Below are 23012 nucleotides of genomic sequence, written 5' to 3' on the forward strand. Positions count from 1 at the left end.
AATACCGTGGAATGGAAAAATTTGCCATCGGTCAAAAAACTGTTTATGAAGCAATGTCGTTCTGTAAAAAAAAACTTGACCACCATTTGATGTAAAATGATTTTACTCGTTGTGTTTCGTATTCTTTGTTATGTTTTGACATCGCTCTTATTACCTGCTATCTCAACGGTTGCGATTCAGTTGAAACAATATAGACGGCGATTACGCGCGTAAGTGTCCTTACTTTCCTTTTTCCCACGGTTTTATTTTGAACAACAATTTTAAAAATTTTCAGAAATTTGTAATTTAAGCATCGACCCCAGTGCAATCGCCTCCCTCCCTTTTTCCACATTAACATTAACGTATCGCAACCGTACGAATTACTTCATACATAGAAAGCATTAGCTGTGCTGTTTCTTGTACTGATGGTTGTTTGTTCTGCTTTGTTTATTTTGCATGTCGTCATAATAATATTCATGTTTTTATGGTACCACCTCTCCATGTTAGCGTCATTTTGTGGTGTAATTACTTGATGTTGTTCTGCTGTCTGAAGCCTAGAGAGGGCAACCGCTCCGTTGCAAGGACAATAAACTTCTTTATTATTATTATTATTATCAGAGACTTTGTAAGTCCGAAGAACACCGCACAAGTTCATTTAAAACTAACATTATCCTACTTTTGCACCGGTGAAGTTGCCGGTTATGGTGTTATTGCCAAAGTAGGCGGGGATCGCGTTACTACCTCCGCGGGAAGCGCCGCCGCCCTTATCATCCCAGATCAAAATGATGTAAGTGGTAATCTGGCCTAGCACCTATGCAGCCACAAGTCAATAACGCAGTCGGCATTCTTAGCGAGACTCGACACAATTCGTACCGATAAAACAAACTGGCGATCCAGCGTCACACAGCCGGCCAGATGCAACGCAACGCTGGTATTGTGTGCTTTATGCTGCTCCCACAGCAGTTCATTCCGCTGCGCTGGCTCGCTCTCCTGTTCCAGAATCTCTTCCAGCACTGTCTCCAAGCCTTTAGCCTGCACAAAAATACTGTAGCGGTCTCAACAGGTGGCACCACAGAGTTTGTTCCGGGAAATCAGCACTCGCAGCGTGTGCTTTTCTCCGGAGCGCACGAGGATATGCACGCTGCACTCGTGCTAATGTTTTGTGTACAAACTCTGTGATGCCACTTCGATCCGCTCGATTAATTGCGGTCAACCAGAAATCTCTCAGCACCAACCATCATGGCTGTTTCACGTTTGTGTGACATAAGAATTCCTTTCTGCTCCCCACTTCGCCAAACAAATAGTCGGACAGACCAGTTGAATAATGGCTAAAATTTCAATGGCGAAGCCGATGGGTACTTTAATCAGAGAATAAAGCCGTTTGTTTATTTGAAAAGCCGCTTCTTATGGGACGACTGAGGGCACAGAGCACTGCAAGTGCAGGCACAGGGTAAAGGTGCGTTTTATTAACTTAGTAACTGACTGACACTTAACACTTTCGCCTTGCGCATTTCCCAACGAAAACCATCAACCGATATATTAAACGAAAGACAGAAAAATTTCACGAATTTCGGTACCAAATAGGCCGTTTTTAAAGAGATCTAAGAGAAAATCGAGCCACTGAAGCTTGTCTTAGACAAAGCACACGACTTCTTTGTAAAAACTGAAATTAAACCGTGGATTCAAATTATGTGCGATGTCTACGAGAAACTTTAGATACATAACACTTTAGGTACCTTTACATCTCATAAAGAAAACCTCGTTTGGTATTAAAATTCTCTCTTTCGTTTGAGATATCGGTTGATGTTTTCCGTTGGGAAATGCGCAAAGTGCATTTGTTAATACCAGCAGGCCAATAGCCAGTCCCGGATTTGCCTGGTTGATACAGGAGAGAGCCTAGATGCGCGCGGTTTGTGGTTACAGTTACATAAGTGTAACACCTTTCTGCAGTCCACTATAGCGAAATTTTGGACGACGAATAACAGAAACCGTTTAATCGATCTTTGTTTAAAAGATTTGTTAAACAGAAAAAGTGCTTGTTTGCACAATACGCTTCAAATGGAAGTTTTCGACGCTCTTTCAGTCCTAGGTTGATTTATGTGGTTTATTTTGTTAGGCACAGAGTACATAAGCGAAACGATGTCATCTGTACCTGATCGTAACAGGCGATGGAGGCACCCACCGTCAAAGTAAGATGGGCCAGACTAAAGCCCATATAAACACTTAGCGCAGGTCCGATCGTCGGCAGCGTTCCGCGTACCAGCAGCAGATCATAGACCCAGTAGATCAATCCCTGCAACCACTGCAGCGCCAGCGGCATTCCGTAAAGGTCAGCCAGCGACAGAAAACGTTGTCGCAAATTCTTCACATCGCGCAGTGCGCCATCTCGTGTTTTCTTGTTCCGTAGACCAACATTCAGTCGGCTAAAGGTCACGGCGGTTGCAACGCAAATGTATGCCAAGAACTGATTGACGGAATGAATGCCGATCTGAAGCATATGTAGCACAATGTACAGGATACACGATAAAAAATATCGGTGGCTGCGGTCAGACGACAGCGCCAGTAACACCGGCGAATCGACGACGGTCTTCGCGACGACCATTTGGCCGGCGGCGATAATGCGAATCTGCAGCGCTATGTGCACAAATAGACAAGCTGTGATAACGGTCACCGTCACCAGTACCAACCCCCCATCCGCGGTGGCGGCGTTTTTATGGATGAGCGGCACGATTTGCTGCAGAACGGCGCCGGTGTTGGTTGAAGCGTTCATGTAGAGAATTATGCTGAGGTAAAAGAGCGAATCGACGACGTAATAGAGGCACACGTTTTCCACGAAATCCTGCAAATTTTCCACCGGACCGGACTCACGGTTAGCGAAGCGGGCGACGATGTACAGCGATAAAAACACGATGTAGAACGCCGACCAGATTACGGAGAAGACGCGGACACCGGTTCTGCCGTCGTTCGTTCCAATGCGAAAAACGCCGAAAGCAGATGCCGCGATCAAACTTGGCTGAGCCAGTGCATTCCAGAAAGAAACTGATGACATCCAGTTCTTCAAAGACTTCAGCTGTGTATTGACGAAGGAACGCATTGTAGGAATAAGAGTGACGAGAGAAGCGGCAGATCCAAAGGATTTTGGGTGACAGCATGCGAATGCTGTATAAAGCACTGTTTCACTCTTTGGTAATAAAACCGTTATTCAAGACCAGAATAGTGCTCGTAATTACAAGTCAGCAGCAAAATCACAATCTGTTCACAACAATTTTGGGCGACGGAGATAAACGGCGTCAGGCGAGCGAAAAGTATGGATGTAAAGTGCAGCCGGCATGGCCATGGATGCCACTCAGCGGCACTTGCTGACAACTTTATTTCCTCGGACTGTTGTTTGCACATTGCCGTTCGGGGATTTATAAGTGCACTCTTCTGAGTCTTCATCATTATCGATCCAAGAGTTATCAGATTATCTTTGGATCGATAATATTGTAATGGTTCTGTATCTATATAAATATAGGATCTATGGGTTACCTTGGATAACATCCAGGAATCAAAAATTAATAACGCATGTGTGCTACAACCATGCCATCATCGCTCTCGGTATGTGTTCCCGCAAAATAATTGTGGAAACAACAACTGTGGACAAGCAGATTGTATCGACACGAAAGGAAGAAACAGTTTTTAGACCCGCTTCGCGAAGCGGCAGTCCATTCTTGATAAAGTAGTCGCAAATGCCCCGCCTTTACATTTGCGCTGCATAAGCCTCAAAAGTGCTTCTTAATTACGATTAGATACAGCAGTGTAATGCAGGGTAAAAACTGAAACTAACCACAAAACGACGATATTCCGCGCGCACGGCAAAAACCACCCGACTTCAACGGATATAGATTAATGAAGTACATACTCATCGCACTTTGGTAAGAAACCAGCGCTGGGACCAGCGCTGGGACCAAATGCTCCTAGTAAGGGCACTGAGCGACTTCAGTAAAGGACCCGAGTACGACACGTCGAAAATCAGTAGACATGAATCCAGTCAGCGTCTCTAGCTTCTCGTTCACGGAAGACCATAGTACTGGTAATCGCGTATCAGCTGCGGCAGCGTATATAGATCGAACAAAGCGACCTGGTGTGGCACAATACTCCACCGGTGGTGCGATTGTGGCGTGTACGGAACGAGAGCGGTACGAATATGACCTATGGCATAAGTATTTTACCAAAATGCACTAGTATGTGCAATGCGATACTAATTATTGTTTCCCGTGATTCTGAATTTCCTGATTCGTGTTTGCTCTTACCAACTTTATGATTCTCCTGGCTCCTAGATTTGTTAGCGGTACGGGCGCTAACAAACTGCATTATTACCTTTTTGTCGATCTCGCAGTGCTTCAATTTTGAAACTGAAGTACTATAATGAAATTCAGCGCAATAATGTCTTCCATCCTGAAGACGTACCTGGCTTGCCCAGCTGTGAGCGGCCACTATACGCTGTAGTCAAGTATATGCAGTCGCAAATAGTAAAATCAGTTATGCTGATCGGACCAATATTTATACTTCCCAGCTCTCACAAGTCACAGCTATAACAGAACAAAGCATACAGCCTTTAGTTTACAGTGTATCTGCTTTTAATGGGTTCCATATTTCATGCAGGGAACCGAAAACATCGAATAGATCAATTCGTAATTATCTGACAATAGCTGTGCATGGTGCTAGCTTTCTTGAAAATTCAAATGCGCGTCATGCTACACCGTCGTCGTAGCTACTGCGTTGGTGTTCTCCGTGATTTCCGCTCGAGAGGCTGGTAGATGAAATGTGCCAGAAAAGTGGCTAAATTGATTTGCATTATGTCTTTTGCAAAGTCGACGTGCATACTTTTTCACATTGCCCAGGGTGAGGCAGAAGAACAAGGGATCCAAGATCGATTGCAGATTGTACAGGATGGATTGGGCTTGATAGAAGGTGGCACCCAGTTGCACAGTGGGATAACCGCTTAGAATCGTATAGTAGCAGATAGTAGGAAGCCAGCACACCATGGTGCTGCACGTGTACAGCGTCAGCAGTATAAACGGTCGCCGGAGAGATTCCTGCGTCCCTTTCAGTCGACGCTGCTCGGCGTTGGTACTATCAGCCGGTCTTATCTGCCGCCGCGACAACATCTTCCAAAGTAAAAATGGATAAGCGAGGAAGATGCTCACGCATGGTGCATCATAAATTAAAATGTTGGTGAATTCTGTCCAAGTGAACTGGCGGGCGGTATTGAGCCGGCAGCCTTTCTCCAACGGTAAACGATAGTATAGGTCATCGCGTATTACTTGCGGCAGCATAAACAGGTGCACGTATACGACCACGGCGACACATATAACTGCAGCCGTCGTGCGATTGTGGCGGGCACGGTAAGAAATTGGCCCGAAGAGCGCCCATGCGCGATTCAACGTGATAAGCAGGTGATAATGGTAGATCAGAGAGGGCAGTATGTATAAGGAATACAGCCGCATGGTGCAAACGAAATTGCCTAGGCGCAACCATCCGTACGCATCCGCGACTGCAACTATGGTATAATCCACCGCCACAAATGCTACATTGCTGCACATTAAGGCCAGTACGTACACGTTGAACGGTGTCTGTAGTGACGTTTTAGTCAACATTAAGACCAGCGCCAAGGCGTTCAACGTTACGGCCAATATCTTGTTGCTTAGCAGACTGACGGATACTGGTCGTCCCAACGATGCGTTGAACAGAGGCGAAAACAGTTGCGAGGTGTTGAAATGGGCCGTCGTGATGGCCGGCAGATGATGATCAGTTGTTGCGTTGGAATCCATTTATGGTCTTCACCTCTTAATATTGTTTGGCCAATAAAATCCAGTGTTTGCGCTGTTCGAAACAACAACGATGGGCGATAAGAAAAGTAGAACAAAATAATGATGAAAGGTATGAAGCGCGCTAAAATAGCAGTTACGAGGTACAACGCAACATAAGCTGTTCACTTGGCACCAAAGAGATATGGCCGTCACAGCCATTTAGGCGTTTAGGCTTACTCGGCGCGAATACCATTGTTAACTTTCGCACGTTTTTCTGCTTGCAACAAACCTCAGTAGCTCTGTAATTGAAGAAACTAAAGAACTCTTCCGCCTCCGGAATTCAGAATCAGGAAATTAGGATTTGAAGTCTGCCGATCCCTTCCCGTTTTTGACATCATTCTTAAACATGACACAGCAGCATAATCATGTACTCCTTCGGGAAATCTCAGACGGTGGTGGCTGTTGCACTTCTGTGTTCGGCCTATCCCTACGATTAGCCTCATACCGGATCTGTCAGAAATGAAAGTCGTTTGCATCTTGGTACGGAGTAAATGGTGGCACTGGCACCTGCCATTAGCAGTTCTAACTGGCAGCTTACTGGCTAGTCATAAAACGTGGCAACTAGCAAACTGCCAGGATACCGCGTTCATAGTGCAGTAAGGAAGATTAAATAACTAACTGGGTACAAATTTCGCAACGAGAAACACGGCGATTTACCATGTTTACCCAACGAAGGGCGCTCTACCACATAGCTCAATTCAAGACCACTTTTTGGCGTTGCAGATGTTTATTACATTGGCAGGCATAGTACAAGACAAAGATCTTAGGGTCGGGTTAACCATAGATAAGTGGTATCTCTGCTATGGAGATCTGTTTTGTTTTAGAATGGATTTCTTGGTGGCAGAATCATAGTTAATTGTTTCTGCATTTCTGAAAATTGTCCTCATTTATCGCTTGCCAGTTGCGAAATGGCACATGCCATTGCCAGTGGCAGCTTATCATGCCTATCCTTTTACTGTAACTGCAGTTTACTGCAGCTATGGCCTTAAACCGGAATTTGAAATTTTTCACCCAAAAGCGTCAAGAGGATAAATTTTCTCATTCCGATCTATTTTCTTATTTCCAGAATAATCCAGAATATTTACCTATCAGTTAAATTTTCCTGCACTTGCTGCGCAGGAGACTCCGTAATTGATAATTATCAGAAATTGTTCTCCCTTCCCGTTTCTCGTCATTCTCTGTTTTTTCAAGCTGCGAACGATCCGATGGCAGTTTATAGCTGACTTAAAACCTGACCGACTGGCCGATTTTAATCTCTTTTTGTCGTCCATTGTACTGTTTGTCGAATGTCGCGAGGAAGGTAATATGTGTGTCGATGGCCGAATTACCTTTTTTTCGTCAAATAAGACAGCCAAAACCGTTACTGCTTTCTTTGCAATGGCTGGGGGCGCGTGACTTCAGCGTTTTGTCACTGGTATTTTACAACGTGTAACTAAAAAACGGTCCCACCGATTTTATAATTTTAAAGTAATCTGTAAAGGACAAGTCGAGCTATACGTGCTAAATAAGAACTGAAAGAAAGACGGTTATGGCGCAAAATAATTCAAGCTTGACCACTTGAAGGTATGACGTCGTTCTCTAAAGATGGCTTGCCATTTAAAGGTCTCTACTTGTAGCAATAAACATAATTTATCAGTTTAGTCGTAGCCCGCGCTGCATGACGGCAATGGTAGGGTCACATTTCTCACCATTGCAGTGATGAAAAAAACGCGGCTGGCATTGTACCTTTCAATGCTATGTATAAATTAGTTAGGCTTGGATTTGCGTGATCATCTCTTTGTTGCGTGAGTATCATTCACAAATCCTTCCATCCTTCCATCAGTTAACCGTTCGCCGAATTTGTATAACCTGATCGATTTAATCTATAACATTTTCTTCGAATAATCATGCGAACAAGCCTGATCGTTTCCATTGCATTGCTTTTGGTAATCAGAGCCCATACAGACGTCTAATGTCGTCGAAACGTAAATAATTTATTAATGTTAACGGTACAACTTACTTTGAATTTCTTCTCTGAGAATAATTTACTGATTACAGCTTTGGAGGCGATTATGCGTTTTCTTCATACTTTACAGCGAATCGAAAGCGCCACGTCGATTGTTCATGCGAGCCAAAAATCTCCAAAAATGTAAGTTTATACATCCAAGTTTTGCACTTTGAAATTGGGACTGGATATGATTTTGTTCGACAAAAGCCAGCCTACACGTTAAAATGCCAGCGGGAGGAAGAATTATAATGAATAAATAACCTAAGAAACACTGAAACACCATGCGCAGTCGCCTGCGCAACCCGCTGTTTTAGGAAGCGCGTGCACTGTTCTGGACTTGAATATCGTTTTTGCCTCAGCACAGTCGAAGTGCACAATGCCGCACGTTACCGAAGGTGAGACAGAAGAATAGCGGGTCCAGGATCGGTTGCAGGTTGTACAGAGTCGACGTGACTTGCAATACGACGGGTCCCATCCGAACCGATGGATAATTGCTGAGGATAGTATAGTAGCACATACTCGGAAGCCAGCACACCAGGGAACTGAACGTGTACAACGTCAGCAGTGTGAACGAACGGTTGAAAGCTTCGTGTTGTGCTGTAGCAGTACCCGGTCTAGTCCGTCGACGGTACAACAATTTCCCCAGCAAGAATGGATATGCGACATAAATCACCACACAGGGTACGTCGAACATCCAAATACTCGTGAATTCGGTCAGAACAAACTGACTGGCGAGATTCAGTCGGCAGCCTTTCTCCAGTGGTAGGCGATAGTACACGTGATCAAGTATCACTTGCGGCAACATAAACACATGCGCGTAAACTGCCACCGCGCCGCACAATATGCCGGCCACAGCGTGGTTATGCCGAGCACGGTAGAAGATAGGCCCGAAGAGTGCCCAGGCGCGATTCAGCGTGATCAGCAGATGGTAGTGATAAATCATTGGAACGACGACATATAAAAAATACGGGCGGACGGTGCAATGAAAGTTGCCTAGCCAGTAGGTCCCATATGCGTCCGCGACGATGATTAATGTAGAGCTTCCACAGGCGTACTCCAGATTGCTGCACATCAGGGCCACAACGTACATGTTGAAAGGTGTGCGCAGTGAGGTCTGGGATACTGTTAAAAGGAGCGCCACCGGATTGATCATTATGGTTAGTGTCTCGATGCGACTGACTGATACCGACTGCTCAAACGTTGTGTTATACGGCCGTGGAAATGATATTGCTTTGTTGATATGGGGCAGTGATAGAGCGGATAGATTCTGAGACGTTGTTGTATTCGGATCCATTAGCGGCGGTAGTCGGTTTAAAAGCCAGGTGCTGAGTGGCCAACGAAGTTTTCGGCACTTGTGCCGATGAATATACGTTAGAGATCAGAAAAGAACCCAAAGAACCATTGTGGTGCTTTGCGGTGGCGGAGGAGTACGTCCAAGATATGAAAAAGGGGAGCGAACGACTCGGTGTTCGATGCGGATGGGGCCTGCAGATTAATGCAGGCAAAGACGAACTCAGTATTCAGCAATCAATTCAAGATCGTCGCAGATGAATGGCAGTTTGCCAGTAGTACAGAGTCTGTATTTCGTACACCCATGCAAAGTTACAGTCTCCTGATTAGGTAACATTGCTCCTCTATTGCTCGGCTGAATTTGACCCCGCGGGATTGAATCCTGTCTGTTCAAGCGGTAGCCTACTAGCCATTATTCTTCAGCAAACTAAGACCCGCGCTGCGTAACGGCTGTGTTCGGTAAAATTTCTCACCTTTGCCAGCGTGAGAAAAAGTGGGCGGCATTGTGCTGAGCAGTGTCACAAATTAAATTACCCCGCAGCTGCGTGATGATCTACTTTCGTGCATTGGGGTCATACGCACCATCCTTCCATCCATTCCTCAATATCTCATTAATTTTGCTGAATTTATAAAAGATGTTTGATTAAGTTTGAAACATTTTCTTCAATCTGTGCAGCAAACTACTTGGGCCTAAGCTTTCCACTGCCTTGAACCCCTCCCTTAGTAGGTTTCGGCAGTCAGGAACCCACGTTTTGTGCTGAATGTTAAAAATTGATGTCCTAAATAATTAAATATGGGCTGTCAATTGGAATTACCGCATACCCATCCATACCCATGGCTTTGTCGGCTGTTGGTTGAAACAACTCGACAACTTTGTTTAACGTTTTCTTTAATGATGAATTTAGGAAATAAGGCTTTCCAGGCGGTGATCTGATTATATGGGCCGGTGCGCCATTACAGCGAACTACATAAATGCGCCACCTTGATTGTGATTTGTGACCAAAAACGGCTACGGTGATTGTCAGTTCTTTTGCACGTTTCCTTTTTGACCATTATTTAATTAAGGTCATACGCTTACATAATGCACTTGCTCTTCAAAGACGCTACGGTAAACTACAGGTACAGAAGAACAAGTTCTTTAAAACAGCCGATCATTTGAAAATTCAAGATTGAGCGACAACGTAACTGCACAAAAAATCAGAAAGGTGCGGTGGCCCTAAGAGATGCGCGCCTAGACACTGTTCAGAAGGTAACTGATGTGGGGCAATAAGAGGGCGGATAGAATATGGGCCGTTCTCGTGTTAAAGTACATTTGCGACGGTTCACGTTTGCACTGCTATATTGTCATTGAAGAGTACGGAATTTGCGCAAAGTGGTACTGGCTGCCGCTCAGTTCAAAAATTAATGACATTTTGCATATTTTGTGCGCCGGTTCAGATTTTTGAAATCTGAGGACGTCACAGTTCACAGTGTGAATACGCGTGTGAATCGTGTATTGATTACGTACCTTATTACTTAGGCAATGCAATACTCGTAAAATGTAGCTTCAAATGTAACCGGCTGATGTTCACTGCAGTCAGTAGATGCTGCCAACGAGTTCCATCCACGGTAGGTTGTCATGTGAGAATAACATTTCCGTCGCTTTAGAGGAGCAGGTTGTTGTTGCGTCGGTTAATCGACGTGACTTGGCAGCTTGCAGATGCTCCTTGGTTTCATATCATGCCGCACCGTTGTGGTCCAGCTAGAATTCACGCAAGCAGCCGATTACCGGCTTGCGCAAAAATCAATGAGGTTTAAAATGTATCTAAAATATTGAAAACTATTTGGATTTGGTACCAGTACATACCTTTATATGGTACCTGTTCGTACCTGCGTCGGCACTGTCCTCTTGGACGGATACTAATATTTGACGACCACACATGCTTTTCTTTTACGTCCTGTGACCACTGGCTGTTTTTCACTTTTAATAAATAAATAAATAATTGTTGATGTTTAGAAGACTTTAGACCGTAGGACTGCACACGCACGGACCGTGCCAGTACGAGTACCCCTACACAATGATCATACTTCCATGGTTACAGTAATTTTATTCCTTAGCCTCATTAAAAGCACACAAAATAACAAAAATTCTGTACCTCGTTGTTGTCATGCATCCGCAATCATTACGCTAGTACCCTGCAGGAATCATCTACTGTATAAACTTCACACCTGCAGTACTCGTATCGCGGAAAACTAATCTACCTTCGCGGGGGTTGAGGCTGTAGTATTGTTAAAAACTGAAATGAATACGTACAATATCACTTTTCAACCCTTTATTCGTAGCTCGCTCCAAACGAAATTTCTGAACGATCCCGTTGTCCTGAGAACTCAATCATGGAGTTACTGTATATGTTTTCTTATACTTATACCGGCTGGAAGATTTTTGGGAACCTGAACCTGCTAGGTACAGCTAATATTCAGTACATGTGGAAAATGCTATAAGACTCTTTTCAAAGCTAAGCCGACCACGCGTTGATTTGTCCATAAAAATCCGCGGAATTATGCTTTGTGTCAGTAAGATTGTATGGTAAATTTTATAAAGATATCATTTTGAAACTACCTATCCCAGTGTACAAATCGTACAGGAAGTTGTTAGCCGATCTTTGTTGTCATATGCACAAAATCCTATTAAAAACTTAAATTTTGATGCCGGTACCATATCGGATGCACTCCCCCCTTGAAAAACAGCAGCGAAAAATAACAGGAAAAAAATGGTGATACAAGTACAGAAAACAGACATGAAGCAGTAAAACAGTGACTAGTTACTCTGTGCGAGTATAATGCTCCTGAAGCATGCGTTTAGTGACAACGACGACGAAATAGCTGCTGCGCGTGGATTCTATCCGCTTTACGTGGCTGCCTTTGGTTGGGCGGGGGTGCCGCCAGTTACGTCGATTGGATTATTATCGGCTCCCCTTGCAGAGTCGACACGCATAATTCCGTACATCGCCGACCGTCAAGCAGAAGAAAAGCGGATCCATGACAGACTGCACATTGTACAGAGTTGACATGACAAGATACACGTCGGGACCCAAACGGATTGCGTTGGGAAGTTACTCAGAATCCTATAGTAGCACATACTGGGCACCCAGCATACCAGGGTACTGCACGTATACAACGTCAACAGCCGAAAGGGGCGATGGAACGCTTCCTTCTTCCCTTCGGCCCTACGTTGTACAGCGTTGGTATTAACCGGTCTTGTCCGTCGCAGGGACAGCATCTTCCACAGTAGCAACGGATAGGCGACAGGACTGGCCGCACACGGCACATCGAACATCCAGATGGACGTGAACTGCGTGTACGCAAACTGCCGGGCGGTATTGAGATAGCATCCTCTTTCCAGCGGTTGACGAAAATAGAGATGGTCGCGTATTAATGGAACCAGCATGACGATGTGAACATACGCGAGCACTGCGCCGCACATCATGACGGCGACGGTGCGATTATGCCGGTTACGGTAAGAGATGGGTCCGAAGAGTGCCCAGGCGCGATTCACGGTGATGAGCAGGTGGTGGTGGTAGATAAACGGGGCGAAAATGTAGAGAGAATACAGGCGTAAGGTGCACAGGGATTTGCCTAGCCACAATGTCCCATACGTATCCGCGACAGCGAGTAATGTCCGGTCCACACAGACGAACACGACGTTAGTGCACATTAACGCAACAACATACATGTTAAACGGTGTCCGCAGGGGTTTATGGATAGTCAGCGTAAAGAGCAGCGCTAAGCCGTTGAAAGTGAAAGCCAATATTCCGGTGCTCATCAGACTGATTGATAGCGAATGTCCAAACAATGTGGTGGAGGGTGACGTATAAGATCGCGTGGTGTGGATGGAAGGCACTAAGAAGGAAACATTATGGGGCCTTGTCGCATTCGAATCCATTGGGCCGGTTTCCATGGATAGTATTGGGTGGTCAAAGGAGAATCCAATAGCCGCATCATTCGAAGCAGCAGCGATCGTGGCCACTGAAAAAGCAAACGAATCAGATTTAATGAGCTTTATAGAGAGATAAGAATTGCGGATTACGCGAATTTGTACTACATACATACATACCTGCAACAGAATACCTTCCTGTTAAGTATAATATGACAGCCATGCTGTGAAAGCCGTTGAAGAAAACATCGTAGTGCGTAATCTAAAATTACATCAGTAATTGTGTATTGACATCGGTATGACAGGGCGGATTGCTTCGTTTTCCTCGTGATGCTACACAAACTATTCAGCACAGCGTGAAATTGATTCGAAACGCACCAGAGCTTGATACTAACGCCGGATTTGGGAAGGCTTGCACTGATGCAAAAGGTCAATAATTCTGCCGAATAACTGCAAAACTGATTATTTTTGTGCATGAAACGGTTATGGTATTGTTTTTGCCAATTATGAATGTTCACCCTGACGTTCCATCTTATGCCGGTTTGCCGCCGCACCTCCATTCTCTTGCTCGTTAGAAGCCCTTTCGATTTCTTAGATTGCCCAGATAGTTTTGCGAAGTTCGAAAATAAAGTGCAGCATAGTAGTATGGTGTATATATATTAAATATATTACTGTACTCTCGACTCACGATGTCTCCGTTTTGTATGGTCTTTCCATGCAACACTATACTGACGTCACGTAATTCAATGAGTTCGGTCTTTTAGGCCTAATGAACCGTCTGAACAGCTCGAACCCTTCTTTGGGTACTCCAGTAATCGAAATCAGACGGTTCGTTGGAAAGCCAGACTTATTCTTTTACTTAAAGTCCCAAATTTGATTTTTGTTTTGATTTAAATTTTAAATTAGTTTGCTGAACTCTTTTCGACATTGCGAAATAAAATTCATTATTGTCGTCGTGGAAAGGATTTAAGAAACTGAAAGTTTAAGCTGTGAATCTGACGGAAAAAACTGAACCGTTACTGTTCAACGCGCTCGAAAACCGATCGTTAGCCGTTACTTTGACGAGTATTACAGCCAATCACGCTTATTGGTGGATTTATGTTCACCTGATTCAGCGAATTTTTTGAACCGCGTACAGTGCATGACTGGCTATACTTTACAAAACCGGGACATCTTGAGCCGAGAGTACAGTATCTAAATTCTTTGACTTTACGCCATGAATTAATTGCGGAGAAAAAAATATGTCATACTATAATTTGCGTTATTTACAGGAAATCATCGTTTTGCAGAACATTTACAGAAATGAATCGAATTAAGTTTGCAACAAACAGCTCTGGTTGAGATTGAGTACAGTAATAAGTAAAAATAAATCCGTTTCGCACTTGCCAGTACAGCATACGCTATTGAGAGCATTAAAGGCAGTATCGGAAAAGATTTTGCGTGGAATGAAAAGCAGTGTCAAACGTGAGAAAATAAGCGTAGACCTAGTCGGTCTATTTACAATACCCTGTGTACGATTACTGTGATCAACATTAGTTTTTGTACTTAAAAATGCAACTGTTCAATAATTCTTGAACTAGCCTGTGTCACAAAGTGCATCCAAATTTGCAGAATATTTCTATGCTTTGCCTTCTAGAAATGTTTTGCGGGTTAGAAGTCACTCGGACACTATTTTGGTTATGGCTGATCTGGTTTTTTGGCAGCTTTGTTATTTATTGCTTTTCAAGGCTAACATTTTGTATGGAGAATGCTCCATACAAAAGAGAATACTCCTTTGTTGTGACTTTAAACAATTGGCAATCTTTAGTAAATTTGCACGATCAAGTGGAATATGATTCAGATTTCGGTGACAGCTCTTGGATTATCAACTTTACGTATATGTACATATACAGATACATATAGGGGGCAAAAGTAAACGTGTTCCACCGTTCCCCTGTACTGCTGCCGTCACCCGACTGGAGTTTGACGTTGTGGCTGAACATGGCGCTTACGTACCGCGCCAGATTTAGCCATATGTATTGCCGTAACGTCACACTCCAGGCGGGTGACGGCAGCAGTACAGGGGAACGGTGGAACGCGTTTACTTTCGCCCCTTATATACGTACATGTACGTAGCAGAATATGTACTTCATAATGCATTCTTTTAAAAATATGTTCGTTGTTAACATTTCGTTGTGGGAACCGTAATACTTCTTTTTCTTCATGGCAGTGGTGCTTCTGGGCTTAACGAAGCGGTAAAAGACTGTTCAGCCATAATGTCCTACGGGAAGAAAATCAAGAACAAAGTGAGCCACTGCTTTAAGGGATCTGGCCCGGTACATAGCACTAAATTCGCGCATATTGCATGACGGGAATATTCGCTTTCGCGCAGTCCAAAACATTTTTGCATTGCTCTGTTGTTTTTTGTAGCCAAATGATTTATATACATAGGCGTGAAATCCATTTTCGCGCGCAACATCCGGTTGCGGAGTTATGAGGGTAACAACTCCAAAAAGTTTAAATGCGTTCAGGTGTACCAAAAGTCTCAGTATCGGCCGATCTCTTTAAAAATTTGCTCGTAAATGCACATAACCAAGAAGGTCGTTCTTACACGGATTCACACTTCCACAATTTTTTCGAATTTTAAAATTATTTTTAAAATTTTAAAAATTCATTTTAAAATTTGAAAAACATTCTAGAGCAGTGGATCGGTATAAGAACGATCTTCATGGTTAAGCGCATTTACGGGCAAAATTTGAAGGAGATCGATTCATAATAAAAGTTTCGGTACATCTGGATGCATTTAAACATTTTCGAATTTGGCCCTCATAACTCCGCAACCGGATGTTGCGCGCGCATACGGATTTCACACGGAATACATTTTTTTGGCTACACAAGGGGTTTGGGAGTGCGCGACAGCGAAAGTTCCCGTGGACGTACACGAATTTGTTGCTATGTACCGGGCCAAATTCCTGATGTATTCGGTTACGCTCACTACTCGAGTGATCACATACCAGTATCCATTTGTAAAAATACGGCACGTTGGCATACACGGCTGGTTGGAATGGCCTGCCAAAGCAGAAACATTGCAATCATAATTCAATTAACCATGCGCTGCATTTTTGGCATTAACAACACCTAAAACTGACTGCGTACTTTCCGCACTGATATCCAAAGGAGGTCACACCGTAGAGTTTGTAAACGCCTTTCTTCTTGGAAATCAATGGTCCTCCGGAATCACCTGCAAATGAAATGCACATCGCGCAAAATTAGATAGTATGTCTATACTGTAGCTGATACTAGTGTCATTTATAATTTCATACTGCTGCAGGTGTCTTTTCCTTCCGGATGATACGCGCACATTTGATCATCTAGAGTACGCCATGGGTGAAAAGAGGAGAACGAATACTGATGTTGAATCTTAATATTCTGTCACCTCCTAAAGTCATATTGATTTGTTCCTGGCATTGCTCCATGTCCAGCTTGTACACATCGGCCTGCAAAGCCAGTGAATTTATTTGTTTGCAGAAGGCTATCATAAATAGTTAGGAAATTGTCAAGCTTTTGTACTTCTCGGAGACTGGCAGTTCGGGGCTCCAGAGTCGGACCGTTGGGATCATGGTCGAAAGGGATGTTGACACCCCAACCTATCAGCAATATACGAATATATAGGTAGGGCAATATTAAATTTTTATTCGTAGATGACCGCACCACAGTTTATGAAAAAATTCTCTTTCCGCCACGATATGTATTGATGCTGAAAGCGCATCTAATTAAATCCATACAAAGCATACGCATATAGAGCAAAACCAGGTTTTTAAAGGAAACCTGGAAGAAAACTGGCTTTGATCCTGTGACTAAAGTGGGCATCAGTTTCTGAATGCAACTTTGGTCAGTTGCTCTTTTGATTTAACGGTCTGGCGGAAGGAGAATATTGTCAGAAGATTTAAAATATCGATTTGTCCTTAGGCTTTACCGGTGACGACGCAAGTGTCTCCCTGAAACAGCTGCTCATCATCATCGGCTAAGCAGATCGGCTGGACGCGTTTGGTCATCCGGATCGGTTTGGAGAGTTTCAGTACCGCAATATCATTGCGTATAGTTGTCTCATCCCAACTGCAATTGTGAAAAAAAGTGACACTAAAAGTTTCAAAAATCCAGTAAAGTTTCCAGTAATTGTGGCAGCATCCGACGTTGCTTTCAGTAATAACCACATACCCAGGATGGATGTGGATGCTTTCCACGGTGTGGTCGACCTGTGACGCTTCCAGTCCGACGGATTCCACTTGGTGTGCTCCGACTCGGACAACGTGGCTCTCCTTGGTTCCGTGCGAACTAAACCGCCATAGCTTAATACTTTGACTTTATCAACTTTTTTTTATTAAAAAGGGTGAGGTATACGAACACGCAGTGGGCGGCGGTAAGAATATACCGCGGATGAATGATGGAACCTCCGCAAGACTACATAAAATTTCGATTTTTAAGACTGGTTCGTTGAAGCTGTGAATGCAAATCTGTGCGTACGTGTCTCAGTGGTGTTCCGAACGCGGTTGTCATCAGACCGACCTGCCACGGCCAACTATGCGGAACTGCCGGTTGCCCTGTTAATTAGTAATATAAGAATATATATATAATTACGTAACTCCATCGTTCGCACGACTTTATCAAAAAGTTACAGCGCAGTTACCACGAACAATTCGTGCATTGTCCGGATTTGGTGCGATGTATTGCTGACTGCATTTCTATTAACATACAAATAGTTACGAAAAGCGGAAATGTTTTGGCTTATTTCAATAGAAAACTAGATGGATGCAAAACAGGCAATTTACCGCAGCGCAGTAGAGAGCGTTGGGGCATTCATCGGCTGACGGCTTCGCTTCCGGCTGGGGAAACGGTGTTTGGTTATCGCACACATAGACCTTAATATCGTCCTAAAAAGAGATTTATCAAACTTGCTTCGGTGTTTTCATAATATAAATTGAAATAATGTTAAATAATTACAATTGCGATCTCCATTGACTGAAGGAGCCCCTTTCCGTGATAATTTTGGAAAATCATCTGTAAAGCAACACTAGAATCACTGCCGTTCAAGGTGGCATGTCATTAAAAATTATTTTAAATCCCACCATGAAACTGGTGCTTTTGAGTGCTATCCGTGTGTCTGCAACCCGCCAGTATCTTGGTTCCACGTCATGACTTCCATCCACCGTAAACAGGGTGCTAATATTTGCACCGTCACCGTACAGCACCGTTAAGTTGCCAATGTTGGATCCTTTGAGAAAGTACGCAAAAGACTGCAACAAAGTCAAAACACTGCTGTAGAAATTCTGCAAAACGTTGATTTTATGATTCTTGTTTAGTGAGACTTACAACACACAGTCTTTCATTCCCTGTAAACAGCAGAAAGCTAAACTTAGCCTGGTATGATAATATCGGTACTATGCATATGTGTAAATATCGCAGACCGGTTGATTCAAGCTAAAATTTGTAATTGATTTTTTCATTTTTGGTACAGAAGCATTTTAAAGGTTATTAATTCACAGTGAGTAACGCCAAAACTTTTGTTGGCAAAAATCGTACGTACCGACAAGCGGACTATCCAGGGTGAAGCTGGGTGACATCAATCCGGCGACGTTGGCGACCCCATCGCCGCGCATCCAACCACTCCATAAATAATATCCCTCTAAATCATTCTGGCATGTACATTGCGGACCATAACGCCGGTATTAAATATGGCGCTCAGCTCTCAAGGCATTCACTTAATACTAAACTTACGTTCGGCACCAATCACGTTGACGTCGTCCTCAAAAGTATTATCATACTCCGGACCCACTCCAGGTATTCCGGCGTCACCGCGATCCCGTTGCCACTCGTCGTGGGTGTTGTCGGCTTCGAAGCCGCACCATCCCCGCTCGTCGTTGTGATGGAATTCAAAGTCACAGTGGAACGGTGTCGTACGGGTGATGGTAACGAAACTGCTGATTTGTCCATAGTTATACACGGATGTGCTGAGCGAAAGACTTAACGGGGACTCCACTGAGCCGCGGCATGGTTCCAGGACTAAATCGTCCACCGCTATATCCGACTGCGCCGCGTAATACACACGTGGAAGGTCAGTATTAGTTTTCATCACTGTATTTAGCCTTAGAATAGCTTTGGCAGTTTGGTTGATTTGCAACTACCATCAAGTGCTTCTTCCGGAAAATCGTAAAACGTATGGGTGTCTCACACACAGACACATCTAGCTGATAGGAAAACGATAAAGCAAGTGATTTTTGTGACCTCACCTGCCAACCTGCACCAAGCGTTGCCTCAATCACGAGCTGCAAAGTATCTTTTAAGGTTCAGTGCTTAACAGATAACTGAAGCACACTGAGAATGCATATTGGCGATGCTGTAATGTTTTACCATAAGGCTTCCATCAGGATCATCAAAGATAGCAGGGCTAACGGTAAATGAGACACTGGCCATTGACCAGTCAGCGCTCGTGTGATTCGACACTTCGATAAGTTTCCAGGTCTGCTGGGCTTTGAGCAACCATACGCGCAGGATACCGGGTGCTAGCGAAGAAAGGGGAATAATTCTCCTGAATTGCTAATATTATTGCAATGAAAAGCATAAAATAAGCGATCGATGGCATACTTGCTCCTAACATGTGGTACCACATCGTGAAACACTGCGGCTGATTATCGATGGTGGGCACACTCCACAGGAATTTTGCCTTGTTGCCCTTTTTTCCGTCACTTCCGTCCACATACAAATAATAACCTGCGCAAGCATAAAACAGTTGAAGTAGAGAGAACGTCACAAAATGACATCAGCGAACCATCGGCAGTGCCAGTTGTGTGGTCGACGTTTGGACCGGTGAATGAGCTCGACGTGGGTCCTCTGCAAAATTAAAAACAGTAAAACTTTGTAGCGGTTGTGTGGCAAATTACAAAGTAAGATAGATTTTGTTTTTAATCCCACGAACCACTACGATCTGTTGATATCAGTATAGCTAAACCGCCAATTCTGGATACTGAAAGAACACTCAAAACCGCTGTTGTAAATTTCATTTTACCGAAAATCTGAAACTGTACTGTGACATCAATTTTTTTGTTTAGCAACAGGAGCTAGCTAAAAGCAATAAAATTCCAGATATCCGTGCTTTTTCCGCAGTTTTGCTAAATTGGTGTGAAAAACTTGGCGCTGGTCCATACTTATGGCGCTGCCAGTCCACATCGTTGCTGCGAATATCTTGCAGTCCGTCGCAGATCTCCGCACTCCATGTACCGCTGCCCTCGAAATTACAGTTCCAGGCGGTGCTGACTTTCGCAAACAAAGTACAAGCTATGAACGGTAATATCAGCCATCGCGTCTGTGACATCATGAAAAAACTGTTATTAACAAATGACCAGATTTCTAAGGGCAGCAGAAAATTCGCTGCAGTTAATGTGTTAGAAAACTGATGCGTTTAGAAAATCACTGGTTTGCCAGGCCCTGTTGAACACATTATTGTCAAATCTTGAAGTTAATAAGTTTCGGTAACTTCCTGAGCAATGTTAAGATAGCAGATAGGGCAAACAATGCTATCAGTGAGTTTGTTGAATGAATATTTCTTTGTTTATGTTGTTTCATAACTAGTTCACAAATTTCATTGTGATAACAGATTAGCAAGTACACCGATTAATGGCGTAGATAGTGTTCATACATATTGCAAACCGAAGCATACATCGCAATAACTTTATGCTATCCCAAATTGCAGCTCCTATCTGACATAAAGCCCATGTGAGCGGAGAAGCGGCTCACGTACAGCGATAAAGTCTTTCAAAGGATTTCAACGTATTGCGCCGTGGTGCAGTGGTGCTGCCTACGCGGATCTAACGACGTAGCCGGGGTTCGATTCCCCCCTCGGCGCCTTTTTCAGCCGTTTCTCGGTTTCCCTCGGATTGCGCCCTGCTTAGATGGTAGCAGATCACGGTTCGATCACGGACCTATGGTATGAGACTGGTGTGCTAACCTCGAACGGGAGGAACAGAGCAAAAACGAATAAAAAGATAAAACGAAAGGAGGATGCGGTGACCCGGAGCCGCCGCTTAAAAGGATCGCTTAGTCTCGCTACGAGGACGTAGCGAAAGCTGCAAAGGGGGGTGTGAGCGGAGAAGCGGCTCACGTACAGCGATAAAGTCTTTCAAAGGATTTCAACGTATTGCGCCGTGGTGCAGTGGTGCTGCCTACGCGGATCTAACGACGTAGCCGGGGTTTGATTCCCCCATCGGCGCCTTTTTCAGCCGTTTCTCGGTTTCCCTCGGATTGCGCCCTGCTTAGACCCATAAATTCCTTTCGACCTAATACAACTGCCGAGCTCATTAGGTAAGCGAGTGACGTCAAGCCGTTCCAGTGTCAACTTTGTGTGAGTTTGTAATTTAATTTCTGGTACATAAATATTAGGATTGATTCATGTTATCACAATGAAAATTTGTGAAATATTAAGACTGATTTCAATAAATCTTTCAATAAAGCCGGCTGTGCTGTAGACCACAAGAAATGCGGAGGCGAAGCCGAAACTGTTTCTTGTATTCTTTATTATACAACGACAGTTTCCGCACGCAGTCAGAACATCAACAAAGCGGCAACCGTGTCGAACAAAGACTGACTAAAGTCAAATAGATGAACAAAGAAATTTTTATCAATAAGATAAAAACGAAAAAGTGGGAAAAATACAATATAAATATTACACAGGATTTAGGTATCAGAAGCACGTGAGTGTACTTTCCAGATTTTTATCTACCCTCCAATATTTGTGACGTCAGACAGTCCGAGCTACATGTTTGAGTAATACGGTGGTGGATTGCACGAAAACTGCTGAATGTGATTTTCAGATGCGTCCTGCAGCATCATCGCATTCTCCTCTAGGTGATCCTCCATCCTGGCACTAACAGCTAATATGCGGTTTTGCATAGTAAGGGAAATGCTTCCTTCCAAAACAGCCGAATAGCAGCGCAAGCTGGTCCTTGAAGCGCTGCCCGCGATCCCCATAATCAGCATGCCAAGCAGTATCGGAATGAGGCCGTGTACGTATACAGACGCGTCCAACCCACAAACCCCTCCCGGGCTGTCCGCGAAAAAACAGAAAAACATCCCGACTATCGCAGCTCCGATCCAGAACACCCATGTGCTGAACAGCGTCAACACCACGACGTTCAGTAAAATTTCCCAGAGAAACAGGATAGGCCGTGTTGGTCCAGGAAGGGTCCGAAGGGAACGCCAGATGAGATAGCATCCAAAGAAGCCAGTACATAGTAAAATTGCCACTGAAATTACCTCGAACGTCTTTGAAAGCGCAGCGAAGAGATTCAGCCGTGAGCCCCAACCTGCAAATAAATGCAATAAAGATTTTAATAGGAGATAACCGTTCACGTTGTGTGTGCCAAATGCAGGCGCGCTCACACAACTTCATATAGATAGAACAAAATCTGACCACTAAAACTTTGTAATAATGCTTGATGCACGAGTTTTTTTGGAAATGTTACTCGTGAAAGTTTACGGGAAAGCCCAACTTACTCGGCGGCTTTACTGACTATTTAGCGATGGAACAACAGGAATTTTTATCTCTGTTAATCATTAAGTAAATTAAAATAGCTTTTGAACAACATCTGACATTTCAGTATAAATTTTGTTTTATATTATTATTTTGTTTAGTACAAAAACATCCATAAATTCTGTTATCTGGAGTATTACAGAAAATGTTTTTGTAGTTAACGCTTATTAGCTGTTATTAAAAATTGTTGCTGCCGAAAATTCTGCTAAGTGGCTAAACAAGACTACTTGTTGATTTCTTACCAAATATCCGCCACACTATGGAGATGACCGACAAAAGTCCCAGCAAAATTTTCCTACGGAAATCCAGAGAAGTTTTCGAAGTTGCGGTTTCGAATATTCTTCTTCCATGATCGAACCGTTTAATGGTATCGCGCGTTTGTGAGTGACAAGCCAATTTTAGTTGCACAAATGTTTTCAGGCACAGCTA

At 43.8% G+C, this 23012-nt stretch overlaps 4 protein-coding genes across 5 annotated transcripts; all 4 read right to left on the reverse strand.

Annotated features, from left to right (window-relative positions):
• Nucleotides 1-4537: 4537 nt before the first annotated feature.
• Nucleotides 4538-5792, reverse strand: LOC129602391 (muscarinic acetylcholine receptor M3-like). The gene is made up of 2 exons (XM_055501394.1): nt 4846-5792; nt 4538-4550 (listed from the first exon to the last, which is right to left on the reverse strand). Exons 1-2 carry the CDS (start codon nt 5790-5792, stop codon nt 4538-4540), a joined length of 960 nt encoding a protein of 319 aa, XP_055357369.1.
• A 2381-nt stretch (nt 5793-8173) lies between these two features.
• Nucleotides 8174-8971, reverse strand: LOC129602392 (rhodopsin-like). Its single transcript, XM_055501395.1, has one exon. It carries the CDS (start codon nt 8969-8971, stop codon nt 8174-8176), a length of 798 nt encoding a protein of 265 aa, XP_055357370.1.
• A 2777-nt stretch (nt 8972-11748) lies between these two features.
• LOC129602390 (uncharacterized) lies at nt 11749-14963 on the reverse strand. 2 transcript variants are annotated; one of them, XM_055501393.1, is made up of 3 exons: nt 13400-14963; nt 13202-13283; nt 11749-13113 (listed from the first exon to the last, which is right to left on the reverse strand). In XM_055501393.1, the coding sequence occupies exons 2-3, from the start codon at nt 13242-13244 to the stop codon at nt 12104-12106; spliced, it is 1053 nt and encodes a 350-aa protein (XP_055357368.1). In that variant the 5' UTR covers nt 13245-13283; nt 13400-14963; the 3' UTR covers nt 11749-12103. The 2 variants fall into 2 exon arrangements, with proteins under 2 accessions (XP_055357368.1, XP_055357367.1); XM_055501392.1 differs by having other exon boundaries at nt 13202-14963.
• A 107-nt stretch (nt 14964-15070) lies between these two features.
• Nucleotides 15071-20490, reverse strand: LOC129602389 (MAM and LDL-receptor class A domain-containing protein 2-like). Its single transcript, XM_055501391.1, has 22 exons — nt 20203-20490; nt 19827-19888; nt 19643-19768; nt 19409-19560; nt 19288-19323; nt 18776-19085; nt 18585-18683; nt 18371-18390; nt 18127-18294; nt 18002-18058; nt 17830-17931; nt 17688-17742; nt 17525-17601; nt 17406-17461; nt 17219-17335; nt 16977-17116; nt 16571-16647; nt 16437-16497; nt 16324-16371; nt 16157-16241; nt 16015-16069; nt 15071-15281 (listed from the first exon to the last, which is right to left on the reverse strand). The coding sequence occupies exons 1-22, from the start codon at nt 20370-20372 to the stop codon at nt 15222-15224; spliced, it is 2133 nt and encodes a 710-aa protein (XP_055357366.1). The 5' UTR covers nt 20373-20490; the 3' UTR covers nt 15071-15221.
• Nucleotides 20491-23012: the final 2522 nt, after the last annotated feature.

This window comes from Paramacrobiotus metropolitanus, unplaced genomic scaffold, assembly GCF_019649055.1.
Source record: "Paramacrobiotus metropolitanus isolate TYO unplaced genomic scaffold, Prichtersi_v1.0 Parri_scaffold0000430, whole genome shotgun sequence".
Lineage (NCBI taxonomy): Eukaryota > Metazoa > Tardigrada > Eutardigrada > Parachela > Macrobiotidae > Paramacrobiotus > Paramacrobiotus metropolitanus.

Excerpts from the sequence above, each read along its gene's own strand:
- LOC129602391 (XM_055501394.1), bottom strand. The coding sequence starts at position 5,792 with ATGGATTCCAACGCAACAACTGATCATCATCTGCCGGCCATCACGACG.
- LOC129602392 (XM_055501395.1), bottom strand. The coding sequence starts at position 8,971 with ATGATCAATCCGGTGGCGCTCCTTTTAACAGTATCCCAGACCTCACTG.
- LOC129602390 (XM_055501393.1), bottom strand. The coding sequence starts at position 13,244 with ATGGCTGTCATATTATACTTAACAGGAAGGTATTCTGTTGCAG. Across the intron at positions 13,114-13,201 it reads AGGAAGGTATTCTGTTGCAG|TGGCCACGATCGCTGCTGCT; the intron begins GTATGTATGTAT and ends TTGCTTTTTCAG.
- LOC129602389 (XM_055501391.1), bottom strand. The coding sequence starts at position 20,372 with ATGATGTCACAGACGCGATGGCTGATATTACCGTTCATAGCTTGTACT. Across the intron at positions 17,462-17,524 it reads TCGGAACACCACTGAGACAC|TCTTGCGGAGGTTCCATCAT; the intron begins GTACGCACAGAT and ends AATTTTATGTAG. Across the intron at positions 17,117-17,218 it reads AGCATCCACATCCATCCTGG|TTGGGATGAGACAACTATAC; the intron begins GTATGTGGTTAT and ends TCACAATTGCAG.